At 33.5% G+C, this 19,921-nt stretch overlaps 1 protein-coding gene across 2 annotated transcripts in view; it reads right to left on the reverse strand.

The window, feature by feature from the left end:
- Positions 1–19,921, reverse strand: part of LOC139510171 (mucin-5AC-like) — a 219,098-nt gene that overhangs the window by 146,675 nt on the left and 52,502 nt on the right. For both annotated transcript variants that reach the window (XM_071296525.1, XM_071296526.1), the window contains 12 exons: positions 19,714–19,898; positions 17,897–18,290; positions 17,574–17,699; positions 16,901–17,075; positions 16,115–16,560; positions 14,345–15,115; positions 10,867–12,444; positions 7,950–8,357; positions 7,457–7,603; positions 6,676–6,808; positions 2,873–3,216; positions 2,374–2,614 (listed from right to left, as the gene is read on the reverse strand). In XM_071296525.1, the coding sequence (XP_071152626.1) occupies positions 2,374–2,614; positions 2,873–3,216; positions 6,676–6,808; positions 7,457–7,603; positions 7,950–8,357; positions 10,867–12,444; positions 14,345–15,115; positions 16,115–16,560; positions 16,901–17,075; positions 17,574–17,699; positions 17,897–18,290; positions 19,714–19,898 (4,948 nt within the window). The remainder of the gene's footprint in view (positions 1–2,373; positions 2,615–2,872; positions 3,217–6,675; positions 6,809–7,456; positions 7,604–7,949; positions 8,358–10,866; positions 12,445–14,344; positions 15,116–16,114; positions 16,561–16,900; positions 17,076–17,573; positions 17,700–17,896; positions 18,291–19,713; positions 19,899–19,921) is intronic.

Consider the following 19,921-nt stretch of genomic DNA (forward strand, 5'->3'; position numbering starts at 1 on the left):
TCGAGGATATTTATGTCCTTTATAAGGAAGGATTACAGGATGATATTACTCCAATTAATAACTGCCTTTGGAGGATATTTAGGTCCTTTATAAGGAAGGATTACAGGATGATATCACTCCAATTAATAACTGTCTTTGAAGGATATTTAGGTCCTTTATAAGGAAGGATTACAGGATGATATCACTCTAATTAATAACTGATTTTGGAGGGTATTTATTTCCTTTAAGGATTACAGGATGATGTCACTCCAATTAATAACTGATTTTGGAGGATATTTAGGTCCTTTATAAGGAAGGATATCACTAATTACTGCCTTTGGAGGATATTTATGTCCTTTATAAGGAAGGATTACAGGATGATATCACTCCAATTAATAACTGCCTTTGGAGGATACATTTGTATTTAATATGTCCTTTATAAGAAAGGATATCACCCAATTAATAACTGCCGTTGGAGGATATTTAGGTCCTTTATAAGGAAGGATATCACTCCAATTAATAACTGCCTTTGGAGGATAGTTATGTCCTTTATAAGGAAGGATTACAGGATGATATTACTTCAATTAATAACTGCCTTTGGAGGATATGTAGGTCCTTTATAAGGAAGGATATCACCCCAATTAATAACTGCCTTTGGAGGATAGTTATGTCCTTTATAAGGAAGGATTACAGGATGATATCACTCCAATTAATAACTGCCTTTGGAGGATATTTAGGTTCTTTATAAGGAAGGATTACAGGATGATATTACTCCAATTAATAACTGCCTTTCGGGGATATTTAGGTCCTTTATAAGGAAGGATATCACTCCAATTAATAACTGCCTTTGGAGGATATTTAGGTCCTTTATAAGGAAGGATTACAGGATTATATCACCCCAATTAATAACTGCCTTTGGAGGATATTTATGTCCTTTATAAGGAAGGATTACAGGATGATATCACTCCAATTAATAACTGATTTTGGAGGATATTTATGTCCTTATAAGGATGGATTACAGGATGATATCAACCCAATTAATAACTGCCTTTGGAGGATATTTAGGTCCTTTATAAGGAAGGATATCACTCCAATTAATTACTGCCTTTTGAGGATATTTATGTCCTTTATAAGGAAGGAATACAGGATGATATCACTCCAATTAATAACTGATTTTGGAGGATATGCAGGTCCTTTATAAGGAATGATATCACTCCAATTAATAACTGCCTTTTGAGGATATTTAGATCTTTTATAAGGAGGGATATCACCCCAATTAATTACTGATTTTGGAGGATATTTAGGTCCTTTATAAGGAAGGATCACAGGATGATATCACTCCAATTAATGACTGCCTTTGGAGGATATTTAGGTCCTTTATAAGGAAGGATATCATCCCAATTAATAACTGCCCTTGGAGGATATTTAGGTCTTTTATAAGGAAGGATTTCAAATTTCAGTCCTGGACTTTATTATTAAGGTCTCTGTATTTGTCAGATATTTTCATTTTTACACACCTGGTTATAATTTAAAACATATTTCCAAGGTTTTTTTTTACAGCATGATAATTTAGAATGCCTGTAATATTTATAAAATCAAAACCTTTATTTGATTTAAAAAAATTGTTTTCTATGATCTTCAGGGCAAACAATTTTAGGAAACTGTTTAGAATAACAGAATGCAATTATAATTTGGATAATTTCATACTGGGACTGCAATATGGAATTTTGTTGTAATCCTCCAAAATTTGAAGTTATTCATTGACAGGTAAAAAAAGATCTCAGTTAACAGATGATGTCTGCCATCGTTTTTAGAAATATTATATAGGTCCGAAATATTTGTATGTTTGAATCTAGTACAAAATATTCTCTTATTGCATTCTTGTTGGAGTGGAAAGACATGTAAGACATTTTTGGGCATAACATTTTATATTGATAGAAGGGTAACCATGATTTTTAGTATTGAAGATGTTAGCAATTGTAGTATTTCTAGCTACTCAATTTTGAAGATTCAGACATGTAGATACCCTTTAAACAAGATTGGTATAACATATTTTTCCATTCCTGAGCTTCATTTTATTATTCCTATTTCAAATTGAAAGGAGCACAGACTGGCATCCAGAACATGAACCAGCATACAGGAACTGAAGCAAGTTAAAAAAAAAAAGAAACTTTACTACGCAAGATGTCAAGCGCTATCTGCCCTCAAGTACCCTACAAAGTATGTAAACTACAAAACCAGTGGACAAAAACAAAAGACAGGTTAAATCAGGGTAGCATCTGACTAAAATCTGACTAAAAAGAAGAATGGGGCTGAATAATGAAATATACATGTAAAGTCAAGAGAATCTGATTGTTAGGACTTTAAATATAACAGTACATGTATAAATCTTACTGAGGAATCCATGATCCAAATGCATTCTGAAGACGTCCATATTGTGCATTAGTCATCTTTTCTCGAGATGATGAACTGGTTAATTGTGAATCCTTAACATGCAGACTGTTCTCAATTCCCATTGGTTCATAACATAATGGGCGAGCTGTAGGAATGATCTGCATGCCTGTGCCTGGTGAGGCTAAGGTACCAGAAATGGTCGGTCCAGTATGTGGGGTCACCTCAACTGTTGTTGTTATTTCTATAAAAATACAATGAATAAATGTTCTCAAACTTTGCAATGCTTAAAAAACAAACTGCTTATAGATTCAGAAGATAAGAATGATAAAAACATGGAGCTGAAAAAGATCTCATTCTTTGACCTGTGGATTTTGATTGATGCCTTGTAATGATGCATAAATTAAAATCTTTTTCTCTGCAAATATCCTTACAAAAAGATACATAAACTAACGATTAAAATCAAATCTAACAAATCTAAATTATCTTTAATATAACTCACTTGGTGGTGTTCGACAGGACAAGACTTCAAATCTAAGTGAAATTCCACCGTAGAATTTTTTAGGCAATATTCTGACAAAATGTGTTCGGATTTCATTATTGCCATGAGCACCATCAAGCATGACATCAACTGGTGTATTTTTGTCATGATTTCCAATGAAAACAGCGTCTGATCCAAGGTTAGCATCTTGAATGGTGGACCATGTCTGACCATTAAGACTTGTAGCAACACTGAACTTAGATACCCACATATCTTTGTTAGGGTTGCCCTGAATACGAATTCCAGCTACATACATTGTTTCTCCTAAGTCTATCTGAATGTATTCAGATGTGATATCATTGTACCTAACAACAAAAAAATGTGTTCAATTATAATAATATGCAAGTTGTCTTTTTTCATTTAGTCTCTTAGGGAAAGTTGTCTATTTGGCAATCACACCTAAATCTCCTTATTTTCATATGACCTGATGTAAAAAAAAAGATTTCTACATTATTGCATCTCATTGGCAATCTAACCACATCTTCTTATATTCATATTAGCCAGAATTTCAACTTCATTTAGATTTTACTTTATTTTGTCATTTTAAGGTAGATTAAGTGTATAGAGCCTTAATTCTTGCATTGTAAAATAGAAGTATACAATTGGTATTGTTCTTTACTTGAATCTGCAAAGGACAAGGTTCAGTTTTGAGCAAATATGGCCTTGAATTTAAATTAATCATAAAATTTAAAAATTGCTATAATTTGGTTCTTAAATGGATCTATTTCAAAAGTCTTAAAACTTTGTAAAGAATACATTCTTGGCTTCAGAATCAGCACATTTTGGTTAAATTGTCAAAACACAATGATTTTTTTCATTTTTCAGACTAAAAACTTAGGATCTGAAATGTTTGGTAAAAAAAAGTTGCCAATGATGACATTGAATCCCTAGACATAAAAATGATCTGTATCATGGGTGGCGGCCAAAGTAAATTATGCAAAAAAACTGTAAAGAATTATTGAAAATTTGCCCAAAACTGACGTTACAACACAAATTCGCGGGTAGAATCAATTTTTTTCTAACTATAAGATTTTGCTATATTTTTCTATATATATGAACTTTATCATATAATTAATAGAAAAAATAAAATAAAAATAAGGGGTCACTATAAAAAAGAAGATGTGGTATGATTGCCAATGAGACAACTGTCCACTGTTCATTTAAGCTCACAATCTGCCTTTTGAAAGAAGCATACATTTTTGAAAAGGTACTTTTTTCTGTTGAACTAATAGGAGAAATATCTAAATTAAAAAAAACAGATTTTTAAAAACCTCTGTCACCAGACGAGATACATCATGGAAAATAATTTATACTCCATTAAAATACGAATAAGATTGCAGAATATTGTCTCATCTTTGGAAACCACTTTTCTGTTAAAGATAAAGCTATGAGATGTTACAACACATGTTTTTATGAACCGCACTATTTATAGACTCAGCTGTCAATTTTGTCAATATCCAGTTATATTTTAAATGAAAGTGGACTTTCGTTTTGTCGACCTATATACTGCAGTACAGCCTTTCAATGAAAAGAAATAAAACCTGTAGCACTACAGACTCATAAGAGTGTCTAAAACGATGATAAAAGACTCTGATTCAATAGGTAATGAAAGGTTGACTGTCAAACGGCAACGAGAAATAATAATTTACAGTCGTGAACCTGATAACGACAATCAAAGTCTCGATTTCAGGTTGTTTTACAAATATCCTTCTCACAACTCCAAAATATACCTACAAGCACTACTTTTGTACAAGTAAACGACTTTCATGACCGCAAGTTAAGTTTTCTAAATGTTTCAACTCGAAATGAAACTCCTGACCACGATTGTTTATTATTCCGCCATTTTGTTTTTCACAAAAAAAATAATTTCTCAGCAATCTTTGAAAAAATATATTTTGACAGTGATTTTACGCCTGATACTAAATGATGGAATCATTTAGTGTGTGTTTATCATAACATCTTTGGAGCAACTGGGCCAAGAAACATGTCTAAACGTTATTTTTACTGTTTGCACTGTGACCGTCTAAAAATAGAAATCTATGCATCCTTAAGGATACATTCGGCTTCTACACCGGTGTGCCAAAAGGATACATTCGGCATGGGCACGGGGGTACCAAAAGGATACATTCGGCATGAAAGGATTAAGAAAAACATCAAAATATTAGGGACAATTTTAACCCTTTGTGATCCTACTCCTTTGAGACAAATTGGCAATTAATGTGCCAGACCGTTTATTTGAACAAAGAAAAATAAGTGATTAATTGAATTAGTAAGACTGTTTTAATAAGTACCAAATATTTGTTTTTGTTTTAATCATTTTTTTAACTTAGCCATTTAAGTGGAGATAGCTGATTTTTCTTTTACAAATTGTGACTTGGATGGAGAGTTGTCTCATTGTCATACCACATCTTCTTATATCTATAGCTCAAATAGGAAAAATTTTTATAAAGGAATTTTCAAGACATTTTTACTTTTTACTTATAGCAAGAAAACAAGTTAGGTTACACAGTGTTTCTATATTTTCTTATGGGCATATAATACAGTTTTGATCCCACAGTGATTTTTTGGGGAAAATTTGCATACAAGATATTTTTCACCTGGTCAATTCAAATATGTAATTTAAAAAAATATCTTTGTGTGCAAAATTTAGAGATAAATGGGGTCGAAGTTTTAGACATTTACCTAAATTTTTGGTTTCTTGGACATTTTTCTATTCTTTGAAAAGACATATTAAACTATTTTTTGTTTCAAAAGATAAACACATGCAGGGTTTTGTAAAACAATTTGAAATATCTTCTTTGCAAATGTATCCTCTTAATTTGTGTAACAATTCTTAAGAAATAATTCATTTTTATCAAATTTTCAAGTTTATATATAAAAAAACAAGAATGTGTCCCTAGTACATGAATGCCCCATCCGCACTACCATTTTCTATGTTCAATGGACCGTGAAAATGGGGAAAAATCTCTAGTTTGACATTAAAATTAGAAAGATCATATCATAAGGAACATGTGTACTAAGTTTCAAGTTGATTGGACTTCAATTTCACCAAAAACTACCTCAACCAAAAACTTTAACCTGAAGCAGGACAGATGGACGGACAAACGAATGGTACGACGGACGGGCGGACGAAAGAACGAACTGACAAACGACGGACGCACAGACCAGAAAACATAATGCCCATAAATGGGGCATAAAAAACAGCATTTTTTGCTGTATATTTATCTAATTTTAAAAATATTCATCAGTGATGTTTTGATAAAAATTGGAATTCATAATCTTTATACAGTATCATATCAAATGTTATTTTAAAAAAGAGGGGTCCATGTAATCTTTTTAACTTAATATAATCAAAATCACTCGAAAAATGCATCTTCCCTTTATGTCACAGTTTGACGTCATGAAAAATAACAATTTACGTTAGCAACGTCATTACCTCCCCTGCAACTGTATCCTATACATAGATTTCAGAAATATTTAAATGTACATAAGAAAGTCAGCTTAAAAGAAGTATCCACTAAAATGACACATGGCAGTTATAGATTTTATATAAAAATACCATTTGTAGTTATAAAAATAAGAATTAATGTAATTGTCAGATTGGAGGAACCTATTTTTCAACAAATAAAGGTAGGACCTAGTACATCAGGTAACAAAAGTGTAAAAATATTTTCCCTCAATAAAACAGATTTCAAAGACTTAAGTTCAACAAAATTCATGTACAGGGGATTCATTTTCAACTTGGTTTTGAAGAAGAAACTTGCCTAGCTTCCCAAGCCTTTGGACCATAAAGTCTGGCTTTGTATGCATCAGCGTCAGATCCTTTGGAAGAGCTAGCTCTGAACATCTCATAGCTGTAGATGGATCCATCTTGTATGCCAAGCTCAGTCTTGCAATCTTAAATAAAAATATGTAAATATGTTTAAATTTATTGATCGACTTATTTTGGAAATCATGACAAAAAATTAAAAATTTGTATATTGAAGAGATTTTATACATAATTAATTTCTTGTCATATGTTGATAATTTATGAGAATATAAATAAATCTTTTGATGGATACCGGTAAGACAACATCTTTAATTTTCAAATCATAGCTTTGGTAGTGAAATAGGGTTATTTAGAGCAAATTGTAACTTCTTAAGGTTATTCACCTTTCGTTGAAATTAAATGAAAATTAACTCAACTACAGTTGATATTAGTCCAAATTTTCCCATGGTCCTGATTTTCATTCCATATAAATATATGTATTTCTGCTGCTGTTGAGTCAAAATTGGATGAATGGAATTTTCAGTTGTCAGGAATTAACATTAATGTCCTACGATTAACAAAAGAATTTAAATTGCATTCTTTATACATGTTGTGTCCCTTAAGCTTGGTCTGTCAACTTTTGGTATTTGTTTGAGTCACACTAAAGGTATCTAGAAATATTTCTCTAGTCCAAATGACTTCAAGGTTAAGGAGAGTTAACTGTATTTCATTCATGTTATTTTACTCAATAGATTTATCGTATATGGAAGTTATAACAATAACATTAATTAACTCACGCTCAAAAGGTATTACAGTGCCTGTGCCTGTTATTTTTGCTGTTGTGGCTTTGAATGGTTCAGAACCTGTTGGTTTTGTAGGTCCACTAAAGGTCTTGGTTGGTACTTTGGTTGGCTGTTCCATGCTAGTTGTTGGTCCGGCTGTGGCTAAAAAAAAATTTTTTTTTTATCATTTATACTAAATACACAGTTCCATATATGTCCTGATCATAGATGAATAGAACACTAGCTGTAACTTGCCAAATCAACTGACAAAATATTATAAAATCCCTATGTCATTATATCAAATATCAACTTATAACTGCCTAAATACCCTTTCCATCAGCATACTGTACAAAGCCCAGTAATTAGTACAATAAGAATATCAACTTATAATCTAAATGTGCAACTACAATGTTAAATTACATTTTTGCTGAGACTGAGTCATCCTAAAGATTAACACTATTACCCTCTTTTATATTCAATATTATTAAATCACAGTGATTAAACTTACAGTATTTGCAGTTACAGTAGAAACGAACAGAGTAATCAGAACATTTTCCTGTTGATTGGTTTATCTGGTCCCAGTTGTTACAATAAACTCCTGTTTTATTACAAGTCACAACCTCACCAGTGTGGTCATGGGTAATATTCGTGCCTGCTTTGTAACATCTTGCTGCAATGATATTTCCAGCATCGCAGAAGGCATATTTTGTTCGTAGTTTTGGAATGGTTTCATAATCTCCATTATTGCTGCTATCAGGTGTGTCCACATTCATTTCCTGAGTCCATCCATGATCACAAACAATAGTACCAGCAGATGGGGTTGCTGTCAGTGTTGGTAATCTTTGTAAGTCTGAGGTTGGTTTAGGTGTCGGTTTACCAATTGGTGGAATTGTAGGTTTAGGTGTGGGCTTTTTACCTAGAATAAAATCATGAATAAATAACATAAATCATGACTATGTCAGCAGTTTACCTGACCCTTTAGTTTTTAATCCAAAGAATTCTAAAATTAAAAAAAAATCCCAAAATAAAAGATTTTATAAATCAATCGAGAAAATGCATGTCTTTGACACTGAATCAAATTCTCTAGAATTTTCAAATTATTTCGCTTCTGAGGGTGGTCTGTATTGTTTAGCATCAATTCGACTGCAATCTTTATCAACTAGGATTGTCAGTTTTCCTACAAAAAGGTCATTGGTTCTCTCCTAGCAATCTCCGGCTTCCTCCACCAATATTTGTTTAGTGCTGAAAGTGGTGTAAAACACCAACCAATCAATCAATCAATACATTAAGCATCAGCTGTTTACATGTTGGTGCCAGTAATATTGAAATAACTGTGTATGAAAAATCACATTTATAATCCATCAATAATTTCTCTTGAATTTATACATCCCTTTTAACAACAATTGTAATTTTAGCAATCCCTTAAGGCTTTAAGAGGATTTTTAATGGTGAAAAAAAACACTGTTTTGACAGGAAGTGTTCCAAGGGAGCTTCACATTCACTTTATCTACTGTAAATTCAGAAATTATTGCAAGGTTTTAACTAATGTGTTTAATGCGACTGGTGAGTATCACAATAAGAACATGCATCTTGATATCCGATACATTTATTTGTAAGCATATTTTTCTGAAATTGCAATAAGTAATTTTGCATTTTTGTTTATTATATAAAAATCGCAACAATAAAGTGTGCAATAATTTCTGAATTTACAGTAAATATATTTGGAATGCTCAACAAAAATTTCAGATTCAAGAATAAATAACACAGCCGACAACATCTTTATTAACCTACATTCAAACATGTATTAAGCAATCACTCTTGGGAAGAATAAAAAGTGACTGCTCAAGAGAGTGACCTTTAAAATGAGGTTCAGAAAAAAAAATCACCTCATAATAAGCAATCCCAGTTGCTAACAGGTTCTGGTTTTTATTTTGACGTCAATACTGAACACAAATATTTTTTGTCATGATTATTTTCGGTAGTTAAAACTTTAAAATGAGTGTGTTAAAAGTTGAAACAAAGATTTTGTGCAAAGATAGGTGACCACTGACAGTGACCGCTGTATTGAGTTAAATTATATAGAAACAAGAATGTGTTCCTAGTACACAGATGCCCCATACACACTATCATTTTCTATGATCAGGGATCATGAAAAATTGTGTAAAAACTCTAATTTGATATTTAAATTAGAAAGACCATATCATAGGGAACATGTGTACTAAGTTTCAAGTTGATTGGACTTCAACTTCATCAAAAACTACCTCGACCAAAAATATTTAACCTGAAGCGGGACAGACGGACGAACTTACGGACGGACGAAAGAATGAACAGACGAATGGATGCACAGACCAGAAAACATAATGCTCATAAATGGGGCATAAAAACATTTGAGAGGGTCTTAGAGTGACAGTAAGAGGAAATGAGGTGTCTGTCAATGCAGGCCACTAGGTTTAACTGTACTCAAACAAATTTCTGTTGTAAAAAGTAATGGAAGTTGTGTCATTACAAAAACATGAACAATGGACAGAGTAACAATTCTAGTGCAATAACATATTATTAACCAAGATGGAAAAACTACAATGACTTTGCAACAAAGATAAGACACTTATTTGGAAAGCACTTTTATTGACACAATGGAAAAAAACTTGTGCAAACACAGACAGATGTTTTAAAATAATGACAAATTTATTATGGTTTGAATATCCTTTTATAATTCCTCTTGCAATGCATATAACAGTAGAAGATGTAATACCAGTCCATCGATTTTCCCTTATTAGTCCTTGTTAAATTTGCACTTTTCAAAAAAATGTGCAGAATTAATCTCTGTTTCAAATAAAGAAATACTTGGCATGAGTAAAAATTTATCTGTCCAGTGCTATAGACAAAATTTCACATAACATTTCATTGCATGTAAGAAAATATCCATCACTGGAAGTTAACCAATCAAATTTTCACATCATTTTACCTGTGTGCAAGCTTTAGTAACCATGTTACCTCAAGTTTCCAAAATATTCTATAGAAACCCCAAATTAAAAAATAATGGTGCTTTGAAATACCCAAAATATATATGTCTATTAACTAGAATTTTAATACTGCAATGCAATGTAGGATTTATTACCTACAACTGTCAAATTCAAGGGAATATTTTTTTCTACCCTTTTTCGTATGCAACCGGATGTGACGTACTATGATTTGGTGGTATTACACCTAGAAGACAATTTCAGTTCAAAACTGTTATTTTCTTATATAAAGTGGCTTAAGAAATTCATATTTAATTATTCAATTGGTACAAAAATCTCATATAGATATGGAGTTGAATATAACGTACAGGCAATGTTTCTTTTATCAATATCTTTATTATTCTTATAAAACTAAATACAGTTCTGGTAGTTCTGATGTTTTGAAAATACTAATTGTATACTTACATAGACAATAGAATCTAGACTTGTAGTCCTGGCAAGTTTGGATCTGGTCGTTTACACATGTAAGTCCTTTAATATTACAGTCCACATTTTGTCCAGTACTTTTGTAATCAAAACCAGAACTTGCCACAACACATTTAGCAGCAATTACCTCATCACAAGTTTTTGGATATCCAGGAATATCTTTGGGTAATTCAACATCTCCAGTGGATCCTGAAGGATGGTTAACATTTATCCAGTCTGTCCAGCCTTCAATACAAATGTCTGCAGTTGGAGCTATAGTTGTCTGTCCATCTCCATTAAGTGGATGTTTTGAAGGTACTTCACCTATGACATCAGTTGGGCTTGGAGTTGGTGAGCCATTTGTTCCTTTTCCTGGTGATGGAGTTGGTGAACCATTTGTTCCTGTTCCAGGTGATGGAGTTGGTGAGCTATTAGGTCCTGTTCCAGGTGGTGATAGAGTTGGTGAACTATCAGGTCCTGTTCCAGGTGATGGAGTTGGTGAGCCATTAGGTCCTGTTCCAGGGGATGGAGTTGGTGAGCTATCAGGTCCTGTTCCAGGTGAAGGAGTTGGTGAGCTATCAGGTCCTGTTCCAGGTGATGGAGTTGGTGAGCCATTTGTTCCTGTTCCTGGGGATGGAGTTGGTGAGCTATCAGGTCCTGTTCCAGGTGAAGGAGTTGGTGAGCCATTTGTTCCTGTTCCTGGGGATGGAGTTGGTGAGCTATCAGTTCCTGTTCCTGGTGATGGAGTTGGTGAACCATTAGGTCCTGTTCCATGGGATGGAGTTGGTGAGCTATCAGGTCCTGTTCCAGGTGAAGGAGTTGGTGAACTATCAGGTCCTGTTCCAGGTGATGGAGTTGGTGAGCCATTAGGTCCTGTTCCAGGTGATGGAGTTGGTGAGCTATCAGTTCCTGTACCTGGGGATGGAGTTGGGGAGCTATCAGGTCCTGTTCCAGGTGATGGAGTTGGGGAGCTATCAGGTCCTGTTCCAGGTGATGGAGTTGGGGAGCCATTTGTTCCTGTTCCTGGGGATGGAGTTGGTGAGCTATCAGGTCCTGTTCCAGGTGATGGTGTTGGTGAGCTATTAGATCCTATTCCAGGTGATGGAGTTGGTGAGCTTTCAGGTCCTGTTCCAGGTGATGGAGTTGGTGAGCTGTTAGGTCCTGTTCCAGGTGATGGAGTTGGTGAGCCATTTGGACCTGCAGATGGTCTTGGTGTTGATGGACAAGCATCCACACAATAAACACGGACCTCGTAGTCCTTACAGTGTCCATTGTTCTGGTTAATATCCTCACATACAAGTCCTCTGTTGACATCACACGACACACCCTTCTGATTAACAATATTGTAGCTCTGCTTTGTGGCAATTTCTCGGCATTCAATCTTTGCTGGAAATTCACAGAAGGAATATTTCAGTCGGAGATTGCTTATTGTTTCATATTCTCCTTTCGATTTAGTGATCTTGGTGTGACTATTCATCCATGGAGACCACATACAAGATGGTGTTGGGGCATATGGGATTCCTGGACCAGGTGTTGTTGTGTAGCCCAGTGTCGAACCTCCTGGGACAGGTGTGGAGCCTGAAAAATTATATACATAGTAAAATAAAAACAACCTAGAGGCTTTAAGTGGTTTCTATATATAATGTCAACAAAAGACTCATAACCTGTGAAAAATTGATATAAAAGGCAATAGTTAAAAAAGTTTGTAATTAAATGGAGAATGTGTCTATGGGCCACAGAAGACCCTGCTTGGACATGAGACAACTTCCACAAACAGATTCAGAATTCACATACTGTGAAAGTACTTTTATTCGTGGGGTACCAATTTCCGTGGTTTTCGTGGATGACTTTATCCACGAATTTAAGTGTCCAACGAAATAAAATAATCATTGTCTAAATCAAGACCTGGAAAGATCCCAATCGGTAGGTTTGACTACTGATATGACATGTATGATCTAGTCTAAGAGAAGATATTGAATAGCACCAACTCTGAGAATACTTTAATAGCAGTCACAGAACTACAACCGCATGCAGGATTATACCCATTTAATCTTTAATAACCTAAAATGTTCAACTTTTGTTTTTGATCAATGGAAGTCAGATTTCCGGTATTGATATGCTAGTATGATAAAGTGTTCATTTTATATCCTCATAGTTCTCGTACATAGAAGAAATAAAAAAATTATGCTGGTCTTGATTTTGATGAGAATTATTTGGCAATTCATAGCATTTGTTTATGTTACTGTTTTCTTTAGGTGACATGTTAATGGCCTAATTAACACCTTTGATGGTCTTTAATCTGTTGATCACTTTATCATGGGTTAATTAGTGTTATCACTACGATTTACACGGGTCGATGTTTACTTTGCAATTTACTTCAATCTAGACTATTTGTAACCCTTGTTTCTAAAGGCTTCAATTTTTCAATTTTATTTTTTTTAGAAAACTAAAATCCACGAATTTCAAAACCCACGAACATGTAAATATTGCTCAAACCACGAAAATTGATACCCACGAATTAAAGTACTTTCACAGTAGTTAAGACCGTTTTGTATTAATAAACATTGTGTAGAAGTTTCATATCATTTGCATACCTGCCAACATTTCAAAATGCCCATGGAGGTTTTGTGTGCAAGATGGTTCTTATAGTCCTACAAAACCTTCAAGGGGGATTTCAAATGTATTTTAATGTGTTTTTTTTTGCTTCTCCATACTTTTACAATCCTATAGCCATGATAAAATTGATTGTTTTGCTTTAAATTGTAGACAAAATTGCTCTTTCAAAATTTCCATTTGGGACTTTCATGGGGGAATCCTCTGCAAATAGTGAGTTGGCAGGTATGCATTTGTTTGAGGCAAACTAAAGTTAGAGAATGGAAACAAAAAATTCAGCAATTTTCATGTTTATAAAGGGGCACAACTCATGAACGGTTAAAGTGACATCACCCAATTTTGAGCTTGAGCTGGTTTTAGTGGTACTAAGCATTGTGTATAAGTTTTATAACATTTGGTTGAAGCAAACTTAAGTAAGAGAATGGAAACCAATTCTAGGGACGTACAGGATGGACAGCGGCATAAAAAAGACAACTTGCAGAAAACAAAGTAAGTAGTAAATCGCAAGGCTGTCCTTGATAATATTAAGGTAATAATTAATAAAAATAATACATAGTATATAGTATATAGTTGTGTTTTAGATAATATGTGTAATTCATAAGAAATGTATTCTTTCCTTTCTGGTTACAATTAATTTTAAAGTTCTTCTGCATACTAAAATCCACCTAACGGTAAATTGGATAAAGTATAAGAAATAAAACTACTCAGAAAATCTCATCTAGTAGTGCATCCATATTCCACTGTTTAAGATGCATAAAAATTGCAGCCCAATGGACAATTCAATACATATTTAATACCTACTAATGAATTCTTATCAATAACAGTCAATCAGCCTTAAATCTTAATTATTTAGTTAATATTTTACCTCCACAATCACAGTAAACACTGACTTCATAATCAGAGCAATTTCTGCCACCCTGTTTGGAGTTTGAACATACCAGACCATCAATAAGGTCGCAAGTCACCTGGTCATCTTTAGAAGATGTGTAAGGAAGTTTGTCAGCAATAGTCTGGCATTTAATGGAATTTGGTTTGGCACAGAAGCTATAGTGGTGGCGTAATTCTCCCATCAATTCAAAATCTCCAGACTCTTTAATCTCAAAAGTATTCTTCACAATAGGAGAATCAACATTCATCCATTCAGACCAACCATCTTTGCAATAGTAAGGCAGTCTGGTCTCACTGTATTGTGGCAGTGGAATTCTTGTTACACCTTTATTTAGGGTTGGCTGTGGTGTAGGTATGCCACTATTGACTCCAGGGCTAGGAGTTAGTGCTCCACCAGTGTGTAATCCTGGGCTTGGAGTTGGCTGTTTAGTTTCTCCTGGGTTTGGTTTTGATGTTGTAGTTTTGGCATCTCCATTCTGAAGGTATTTTGTTGGTATTGGTGATTCCCCTGGCAAGTAAGTGGGACCTGGTGTTGGCGATCCTGTCAAACCTAGATTTGGTTGTGGGGTTGGTGTGCCACCAGCTTCATCTGTTGGTCTTGGTGTTGGTTGGTGACCTGTTCCACCTGTTGGACTGGGTGTAGGTTGTCCTACTGACCCACTTGGTGGACTAGGAGTAGGTGATCCTGTTCCATGAAAATGAGGATGTGGTGTTGGCTTACCACCTGTTTGATATCCAGGAGTGAGACCTATAAAAAAAAATGCTTTCTTATAAACTTTGCATTCTTATTTTGCATAACTTTCTTAGCTAGTAAAATCTGTATTAAGCAGTCACTCTTAGAAAGTATAAAAAAGTTACCCCTCAAATGACCTAACCTTGATAAAAGGTTCCAACAAATTCCGATATCGGCTAGTCTGTAATTGGGATGGGGAAAATTGTTTTAGTTTTTCAATCGGTAGAATTATGGTTCTTGCAGCAGAAGAATAAAAAACGGTGGATTTCGGAGCAGTACAATTGAAGAAAACATTTAAAATATATAAATATTTGGGGAGATAAAAGTTAGTGATATGGTTTTAAATGAAAACAAAAGAAGTGGAACTACATGAAAGCACCAACTATTGTGCAATCTTGGTTGTAACAGGTTCAGTTTTCATTTTGACTTTGATTCTAAAAACACATATATTTTGTCATGATTATTTTGATAGGATAAAAACATTAAATGTCCGTTGTTAACAAGTTGGAATGACAATATCCGTGTGAAAATTAGGTAACCACTACCCACATAATTATGGGTTCGACAATGTTCAGTCATCTTCACAATGTTTTGTGGACTGATGTTTGTCTCTATATCTTTTTTTTTCTTTTGGCCATGGTGTTATCTGTCTTTCTTCAGCTTAAGATAAAAAAAATTATATCTCCTCCATCTTTTATATTAACTTCTGCAAAACAAATATAAATATTTCATTGCATGCGATGATGCATATGATCTTCAACCATTTTCATTTATCAATTTTTAATGATTTCATTCGGCAGGGTTCAGTATGTTTTATGTAACTCATATCTAAATATGCTTATCTTATCATAAATCTATATATTTCTTCTGTAAGTTATTTTTTAACAGACCTGTCTCATAAAAAAGTCAATATAAAAGAGATCTGATACAAATTGATTAATCACGAAAACACCAAAAATTTATCAGAAACTTTAAGCATTTTGTTTTTGTCTGAAAGTATTGGTAAATACATACCACAATTACAATCAAAACGAACTTCATAATCATTACAATATTGCCCATTGTCTTGGCTTGATTTCAGGCATCTCAGTCCTTCTTTCAGGTCACATGTAACTTTCTGTCCTGAATCTGCTGACATGGTATTGGTTCCAATAACTCGACATTGTATGGCAGTCATCATGTAATTGTCACAGAAAACATACTTCTTCCTCAGTCCTGATATTGTCTCAATGTCACCTTGATTTGTTGGGGATGGCTGAGAAGCACTCATCCAATCAGTCCAATCATTTCTCAGACATTTTATTGCCATTGTTGTTTCTGGAAGGGGATGACCACCACCATTTGGTGTTGGAGAAGGAGTTGGCATTCCTCCTGGTGTTATGACAGGAGATACTGTGCTTGGATGAGGAGTGGTGCTACAGAAACCATTACGTTTCATTTCACCGTTGTCACTGCAGTAACTGTTCAGAAAAAAATCTAAAGATAAATATCCATCTACCCATTTATGTACTTAGACACCCAGCAACCCAAACCTTTCTCTAAACTACTTAAAATGTTCTCATCATAAATATTGCATATTATTTTGAAATTGTTTTAAATCCCTTTCAAATTTTCATTTATTCTTATATTAAATTATCTTGAAGAACTCCCAAGGAAAACCAGGCATCAAACTTATGCCAAAAATTGAATTAAAAAAACATCAGTACACAGAACTGTGTTTATTTATCTGTAATTTTGATGTGGCTTTGGAATATGTTGTTATTTCAATAAAAGCTCCTTAAGTTTTTTTTGCTAACGTACCAAATTTCACAACTTTGATCACAAACTGCCTCATCTGTAATTTGCTCATTCTGACGGTAATGTCTACCATTGAAAACACAGATAGAATTGTTACAGAGGGGTTCTGGGATACATTTCATTGGTTTTTGTGTTCCATCATAAACCATTCCATCTGCACAAGGCTTAATGTCACAACCTGTAATTTCAAAGTGATATTTTTTATTTTAATTTAATTATTATTAAAAAAAAAGGAAATCTGTAAAACCAAACTTTTGTTTAACAAGACATATGATAAACAAGATAGAAAACAAGACAGACAAACATTAAAAACAAAGTTTATATAAAAAAAAATGGTCACAACCATTATGCATATACAGCTGTCTATACAATTGTAGACCAGAATAGAATTCATGACAAAAATCATATGTTGAACTTGTATAACTCATCGTTTTGTCTGTTTAGTTTCTCTCTCTCTTCTTTAGTTTTTGCTCAAAATACAAAAGAGGTAAAAAAAAATCCTCATTTCAGGGCAATCACACCAACAAAGAGTTGCAGTCTACTAACTATATTGGCAAAATTTGACTTGTTAGTAGATCTTCCCTTGCTGATAAGTTTGTGAGTCAGCTATCATCGTTTTTAGTATACCTGGCCCAAAGGGCCAAGTAAGCATAATGCATTTCTTTTTTTAAATTACCTTCAAAACACATTTCTTCTTTGCAATCTTTGATTAAATGATCATAAACCAATCTGTTGTCACAGGTTTTCTTTGGACAAATTGATATACATGGGTTGTATTTTTGGCATGTTTCACACTGTATGGCTGAAGATAGAAAGTAATGGAATAATTATTACATAGCAAGATGCATCAGAAAAGTACGGTTAATATTAGCTTATAGATAATTTGTTTGATTTTACATTTTCAGAACAGTTAGTTTGATATTTGTCTCATAGATAATGAGATGGATTTACATTATATATAACACTTAATAAGAATAAAACAGAAGTATTCTAACTTACGACAGAAAGCATCAGTTCTCCAACTAACTGGCACACCTGCAATGGCACATTCATGGGCATAAGCTGCAACAGCTGTACACAAACATTCACAATCTCCTCCAAGGTCACAGGCACAAGCATCAAACACACATTTTTCAACATATTTCTGATATGGTACTACATGATGACAGGTTTCAAAAAGTTTGGATGAGATTATTCCACATTTTCTTTGTGCCCAGGGTTTACGATGTGGAGTCTGTTCACAGGTGTCTGTCACATTGTTTGGAGGGCCACAGTAATCATGCACCTTCCAGCTGTCACCAAACTTGGTGGCTTTGATGGCTGGTGGTCCACCTTGAGGCATTGTAAAATCATTTTTCTGATCTGCATCAAAATTACCACAAAGACCCTCAACCTGCAAGAGATGAACCATTCTGTATTGCTCAATGGCCATAATAAAGCTTTACACAAACATCATTATATCTTTAAGGCCTTTAATAACTTTGGGTCAATGTATAGAACTTTTATGATACATTTCATTCATGTTTGAGTTGAAAAACAAAACTTACAACATGCTTTCCCTCTATCCATCCTTTTATATTTCTTTCTGAATTCCTTAAGGGTATACAATACAGTTTTGATCTCAAATTAATTTTTTAATGAAAATTAGCATACAAGCTATTTTTCATCAATTTATTTCAAATATGTACCTAAAACTTCATGAGCTAGCTTTTACAGATAAACTGGGTCAAAATTTAGACATTTACTTTAATAAATGTCAGTTTCTTGGACAGACATACATAACTTTTTTGTTTTAAAAGATAAACATAATCAGATTTTTGTAAATCAATTTGGAATATCTATTTTGCATAATTATTTTCCTTTGAAATAATTCATTTCTATTCAATTTTTATCATTTTAGAAAACGACAGCAGCTGTAGATTTATCTATTACATGTAATTAAAAAATATATATCATTGGTGGTTTGTTCATAAAAATTGGTACGAATATTCTTCATACATTATCAAGCCAAATGACATTTAAAAATAAGAGGGGTCCATGTACTCTTTTTCAAACTAATGATTACAAGAGGCTGTTAGATTAACATCAAACCGGATTTTCCAGTACAAAAATGATATTTGCAAATCTGGACCCCGAAACAGGATCAAGTAAATATGTCCACAACTCAACAACAATAAAAGTTAAAATTGCAAAATTTGACCTTCATTTAATCCAAGGAAAAAACAAATATAAATTTTAAAAGATTTCGTCAAAGTGTTTTCAAGTTCTTGCATGAACAACCATCTTAAAATCACGTTTTGCTACTTAAAGGTCTACAACTCATCAACAATAAAAGCTAAATTGCAAAAATAGAACTTGACTTTCATTTAGTTAAATAAAACAATACTTCTAAATTTAGAAAGATTTCCTCAAAGCGTTTTCAAGTTACTGCACGGATAACACTCTAAGTATCACTTTTTGATACTTAAAGGTCTAAAACTCAACAACAATAAGAACAAACATCATGAAAACCACAATTGACCTTCATTAAGAACAGAAAACGACCCATCTATATGTTAGCGTTTTCAAGCTAATGCATGGACACTGGTTAGAAGATTTCTGCACTGCCACTGATTTAAAATCAATTGAAAAATCATGTTTTACTAATATGTCACAGTTTGAAAAAAATACAATTCTTCTACATTGCATATTTAATGTGTATTATATGTAACTTATTAATGAAACCATGAAAAGATGAAGAAAGACCAAAGGAAATGTTTCTTCTTTCTTCTTTCACCAAAATAAATCCTTATTCTAAGCTATCTACTTCATCTTACTTTTCCTTTATGTTCAGTTTTGAGTTTGATGTAAACTCTTGTTCCTTTGTCCCAGACAAGTGTAATACCAGTATTTGTTGTCACCATGATGGATTCACCTACTTCTGTTACTTTAAATGGGGATTCAGATTCCACAGATATAGGTTTCCCTTTGATTAGCTGAATTGAGTAGTAATTTTTTGTACCTGCATAAAAACATACATTACTG

The sequence above is a fragment of the Mytilus edulis genome, chromosome 2, assembly GCF_963676685.1.
Source record: "Mytilus edulis chromosome 2, xbMytEdul2.2, whole genome shotgun sequence".
Taxonomy (NCBI): domain Eukaryota; kingdom Metazoa; phylum Mollusca; class Bivalvia; order Mytilida; family Mytilidae; genus Mytilus; species Mytilus edulis.